Raw genomic sequence first — 6282 nt, 5'->3', positions numbered from 1 at the left:
GGGTGCTAATCTGAAAAATTGCAACCGCTCCCAGCGAAATCGCATTAAAATTTCAGCAACAACCACGTCTCATGCACGTCAGGTGGGTGGTTACAGTCTGGAACGGAATCAATACGGAGATCCGGCAAAAGTTTCGCGCACCCTGAGAACATGGAGCGACCCCAGGACTACAGCCTTCTGCATTTTTCCCGCAAGTGTTTTAGCATATTGTTGACACGCAGGGATGCTTTTCAGGCTATTAACGAGTGAAAGCTTGGCACCTCCAAGAGCGCTGATAAGGACGATTAGTTTAACAGAATATTCAGGGTACAATCGTTGCAACTCCTCTTTCTTTTCATTCTCCTTGCCTATGATGTTTTTGTCAGCTGGTGCCGAAAATTCGTTAACGAACATGGTTCGCTTCTTGAAGTCAAGAAGAAAAATGTCAGGCCTCGAGTGTGCAACAGAAACAATTGTGAAGAATATAAAGTTCCAGTATATCCGGCACTTCCCATTCTCGACAATCGACTCGATTTCCCTAGGAGCATTTAGAGCGGCGATATTAAGGTTAATACCGTAAGAGTGACAGAGATTGTAATAAAGCACTCTTAGTGCAGCATTCTGCCTTTGGATGTAGGTCGTTCCCTCATGAGTTGGACAATTAGATAGTATGTGAGCTAAATGCTCGGGGTGTGCATGGCACGCTCTGCAGCTATCATCGGGAATGTTTTGGCTCAAAATGTGACGACGGTATGTTAATGTGGAAATGACACCGTCTTGGCATGCCAAAATGAAACCTTCGGTACCAGACTTCAATCCGGGCGATTTAAGGAAGGCCAACGTTAGCTCACACGACACTGACTGATCCTCCACATTTCTGTGGAAGATACCGTGCATCCTCTTATCGAGGAACTGTTCACGAAAGTTTTGATCTTGTACTTTCCTAATTCGGGATTTCAGAAGTGAGTACTCGAGATAGATAAGATTCGATGCATTTTGCTTACCCCTAATACTGAAGTCAAGTCCGAGTATTTCAACAGCCTCATCCGCTGCTTTGTACATAAACTCTCCTTTGCCCACTTCTTCGTGATTCCTGGCCATTTTAAGAAGAGGGTCTCTTCTATTCGCGACTCTATGTGCTGTACCCAGAATAATCCTGTTGTGAAGACATTCAAGACTCAATATTCCGCGACCACCTTGACGGCGTGAGATGTACAGTCGCGGAACAGAAGACATACGATGCATGCTTTTGTTGATGTGCATAACCTTTCTTGTCCCGATATCTAGGGATCTGAGCTCGTTCTTCGTCCATGGAACTACTCCAAATGAATAGAGTACTACCGGCATGACAAGCATGTTCGTTGCAGATACTTTGTTCCTCGCCGACAGTTCGGAATACCAAATCTACCGGATGAGACGTTCGTATCTGCTTCGGAGAGTATCCTTTATAGATGTCACATCCTGAATGCTGCTCTATGGACCGTCCAGGTATGTATAAGTCTCTCCAGCGCAAAGGTGTCGTATAGCGTTTCTGTCAACGAGCTCAGGATCTTCAGGGATGCCATGAAGTTTTCCTCGCTTCAAACAAACCTTGGTGCATTTGTCTAACCCACATTCCATTCCAACTTCCTTAGTATATCGTTCAACAATCCCTACAGCTAGATTTAGTTGCTCTTTGTTTTTATCTGCAGGTTTGCCGCAGAAGTACCCGTCGGAATGGCAAATTGCTATAGATAGTGGTAATAGTGTAAGTCAAAAGAGGAGTGGGCTCTTGGTGTCGCTCTGAAAGACACCTCTCTAAAAGGTGACCTTGTTAGTTGTCACACGATTTTTTCCAGATGAGATAGTAATGCTGGTTTTCCAAAGCGGCATCAATCTCTCTATGCACCTGCCTATTTGCGGATGAACCTTTAAGATTTCCAAAAGACAGATGATTAGTCTATGGGAGGTCGAATCGAAAGCTTTCTGATAATCAATCCAGGCCATCGATAGGTCACGCTGGTAGAATGCTGCATCTTTGCAGACACATCTATCGATGAGCATGTTCTCCCGACATCCCGCTACGCCTTTCTTTGAGCCTCGTTGTTCATACATATCTTACCACACAGGTTCAATTGCCAGAACAATCCTATCATTTAGGATAGCTGTGAATATCGTATACAGTGTGTTCAGACAAGTGATTGGTCTGTAATTCTTCGGGTCAGCTAAGTTGCCTATTTTCGGCAGGAGTATTGTGCGCCCTTTCACCAACCACTTCGGAATCGGCTCTTCCGACTTTGAATATGAGGTGAAAATACGGGCCAAATGCTGATGGGTTGAAGGAAACTTCTTCCCTCTTAATATTTTTTTCACCTCCTTGATAATGATGGGTGGGCAGTTTTTATCAGGTGTTATGCGGGCATCACACAGCTTCTTGAAGCTATTGGTATTTTCTGAGTCTGCGCCCAGTCTATGCTGCACTTCGTAGACTTCTCTCCAAAATACTTCGACCCGCTCTGGTTTGGGCGGGTGATCGACTGTAACTGGAGTGTTTTGGAAGAGTCATGATAGATAAAATTCCTGCCAGATGTGATGTAGTCAATCACACACTGAATGCGGGACGCGTACTAACTTGCCCAGCTTATGTTTATGGCAAGTTGATGAATTCATCTTTTGGTCTTATGATCAACCGTTGGTTTTGTTTTACGGTTCGCATTGGCCAAAGCTCTCGCTGCATTATACACACAATAATTGTTAACCCAGAGGTCCCGTTCAGGGGCCACACTCGCATCGTAGCACTCTAGCAAGTCGTGATTCAGTCGCTCCATCCACCTAAAGGTCCCGAGATTCTGCCGATCCATCGCATTGAATCCATTTTCATTGGCTCCCCAAGCTTCAGAGTGATCGGCATTGTTGGCCGACCCATTGTCGGGAGCCCTGCGCGTTCTATTGTTTTGAACCGCACTTACTACAACTATGTTTAGCGTTTTCATTGTTGTTTCTACGAGAATGAAAGTACTGTATGTAACAGAGTAAATAATCGATTCAATCTAAGGTACATCCAACATGGGATTTTTTGACGCCCGAGCCAATCTAATTGAAAATAAGATTTGAAGGTAGTACTGAATTCCGGTTCTGGACTTCCGATTGACGGGTCGATTGAAACGAAAAAACCGATCCGACCGTGGCACGGGTTGAATGTCGACGTTTTTGATATTCAATCGAATCGAAAAACAAATTCGACCACGGCACGAATCGAATATCGGTTTTTCGAAATTCGATCGGTAGGTTGAGTGAATAAAAAAAATCGATCCGAAAATGAACACACGTCGAATCGAAAATACCTTATTCAATCCAACAAAATGCACACGTCTAAATAAAAAGCATTGACTGTACCTTTTGCTATTTACATGCTTCTTTTATATTTTCATAACATCTACTAAATGACTTTTTAGACGATTTTTCAGTATAATTTACCCCATCATCTAGTCCAGTTATTATTGGTTGGCTGCTTTCGTAGTTCCCATATCCATTTTGTCGGATTGAATAAGGTATTTTTGATTTGGCGTGTGTTCATTTTCGGATCGGTTTATTTGATTCACTCGACCTACCGATTCGTGCCGTGGCCGAATTTATTTTTCGATTCGATCGAATGTCAGAAACGCCGACATTCGATCCTTGCCACGGTGTGATCGGGTTTTTTTTCGTTTCAATTGACCCGCCAATTGGAAGTCCTAAACCGGAATTCAGTACTACCTTCAAATCTCATTTTCAATTAGATTGGCTCGAGCGTCAAAAAATCCCATATTGGGTCAAAATGTGAAAATAGATTAAAAAATTATGAAGCATAATTTCTTTTTAATTGAATAACTTTTGCAATGCGAAAAAAATGATATATTTCTACAAAATAAAGATTCTTTGAATCTTGAATGAATATGCTCCCAACTTTTGCACCTAATATTATTTTCACAAGTGAAAAACTTCATGAAATCAAAGCTTTAACAATAACTGATAAATATATCTTATATTTCTTTTATATTTTGAATACTATTGTTTCATTTTTTGTTTGGTAATGACTATTGAAAATACTAAAAAAAGTCAATGATAATGACTTGCACTATCTGATTAATTAACTCATACTCATTCATATTTAGAGAGCATATGATGTTTATTGCTGGAATGCGCACGTGTAACATGTTTCTTATTTTCTTTGTCTACTTATAAAATAAAATGATAAGCCTAAATTTAAAGTACTACGAAATATAATAAATAATAATTATAATTCAAAATTAATTTTAAAATAGCTGCATCAGTTTTTACGCAATTTTAATTTTAATCGGCAGTTAACATCCATAATTATTCTTTCATTCGTTGACAAGACATTCCAAACTCAGCTGTCAGAATACTTATAATTCTATGTCTCGCAGCCCCGTAAATTTGTCAAAGTCTACATTCCAACCCACAGGTTTAGCTGTTTGTTTGCTGTTTTTAGACTATTGCGTGTTTATAGCAAACTAATCACGCGAATTTCCCTTCCAGCAACATCACCAAAACGATCCTCGCTAGTGAACCCCCACTCGCCACATCGTGAATGGTTCGCCACCGCTGAAGCGAAGCCCATAAAAGTACGGTCCGCGAAACCCAGAAGTCAGATCTCCCTGGGCTTCGGCGCAAACCACATCTTCCTTGCCTCTTCGCTCAAACCCTGACCCGAGCGAAGAGGACCCAAGCCAAGGACGCCCCTTCCCCCACATGGATCTCCCTTGATTCCTCCCGACGGGCAAATCTACACGGTGCCCACAACTGGACCACCCACCACACTCGTTACCCCCATTAGCGTTTTTACAAAACAAAGGTGCTTGATACCCCCACCCCTACCGACTGCATCTCAAGCGTGAAGCTCCCAATGCCCATACGGCTGGAATAAGACGCGAACTTTCTATGTAAATGATGTTTGCAATAAACCTTCCACTTTAATTTTGAAAATACTTTGCTTTTCCTTTTGTGAATTATTTTACCTCTCCTATTTAGTTTAATTATGAATTTTGAAAATTTTGAATCAGTCTTAACCCACAGTCTGATCTCAATATCTTATTTGAACAGTAATCAACACGGTCTAATTACTTACATCTTCAACTGAATATTTATACCCTGGTCAACACTTACATCTTAGACATTATTATGTATTCAAACTGGAATTGGCTCACGCGTCCTTGAATTTTAATGTTCGAAGCGAGGGAATGTTCAGTTCAATTAAGGTAATCTGCAGATTACCGAGTTAATCTGCAGATCATCCACCGAATGCTCGATAGGCAAATTTGTTGTCCTTAAATAAAAGAAATATATAATTTAGTGTGTAATTCGCTTTTATTAAGTTACCAAAAATGTTTTAAATTTAAGAATAACGAATTGTTAGAAGTTCTGATGATTTCTGAACATCTGGACCATTCCTGACGAGTCTGACTATTTCTGAAAATATGCTAATTCACATCCCATCAGGTAGCTTATCATTCAAGAGTTAAAAATTCAGAATCTGCGGGTTTCGATGATTTCAGGTATGTAAAAATTTACTTTAAAAAATTATTATTAGTTTAAATATAATGTATCTTGCGAAAAGAAAGGCATACGTCAAAACGGACAAAGTTTCCAGATTCATTTAGTGTATAAATATTAATAATTAAATAAAGTAAAAAGAGCTTATGCATAAATAAATATAAATAAGTAATATAAATAACTTGGTAAATATAAAAGGCATCAGTTTTTATGCCCTTCTTTTCTTGGACCCCTAATAGAAGGATTGTTCTTCGAACCCTATCTCTCACGATTTTTGAACATTTTGTCATGAATTCTGGCTTTTCCTGACTATTTCTATCTAGAAAAGTAAGAAAAATCGTTAGAAATGGTCAGAAGTGAGAAGTTCATTAGTCTGTTTATTGTATGGTTAGAGTATGGTCAAAGGAAAGCAATTTAAAAGGGTGGGGTGGGAGCAGTATAATAGTTCATTAAAACTCAATACTTTCATAATTAACCAAAAGTATATTTTAAAAAGTTATAGTACAAGAGGGGCAGAAAGTAAACTGATCGCGCGGTTTCGTACTGTTGATTGTTGGGCATTCGGCCGCACACTGGACGACATTCGTAAGACTCACCGAAAACACACACATCTTGCTCTTGTCGTCCACGTATAATGAGGTACTTATGTTTGTACATAGATTTCCTGCTCGCTATCATTTGTAATAAATTTGTCTTTAAAAACACTGAATAGAGATCTTGCATATAATTGCTTTAAAATACCAATTCTTCTTTCTTCATAATGTTTCCCCT

The 6282-nt window shown here is 39.8% G+C and overlaps 1 protein-coding gene across 5 annotated transcripts in view; it reads left to right on the top strand.

The window, feature by feature from the left end:
- LOC117175899 (protein MTSS 2) overlaps positions 1–6282 on the top strand; it is a 418276-nt gene that overhangs the window by 250741 nt on the left and 161253 nt on the right. The window contains exon 1 of one of the 5 annotated variants that reach the window (XM_033365726.1): positions 1414–1467. The exons of the other annotated variants lie outside the window; for them this stretch is intronic. Coding sequence (XP_033221617.1) covers positions 1445–1467 — 23 coding nt within the window. The 5' untranslated portion in view covers positions 1414–1444. Of the gene's footprint in view, positions 1–1413; positions 1468–6282 lie in introns of those variants that run through there. 5 annotated transcript variants of the gene reach the window in all.

The sequence above is a fragment of the Belonocnema kinseyi genome, chromosome 7 (genome assembly GCF_010883055.1).
Source record: "Belonocnema kinseyi isolate 2016_QV_RU_SX_M_011 chromosome 7, B_treatae_v1, whole genome shotgun sequence".
In the NCBI taxonomy this organism is placed as follows: domain Eukaryota; kingdom Metazoa; phylum Arthropoda; class Insecta; order Hymenoptera; family Cynipidae; genus Belonocnema; species Belonocnema kinseyi.
This window is presented reverse-complemented; position numbering and strand designations above follow the sequence as displayed.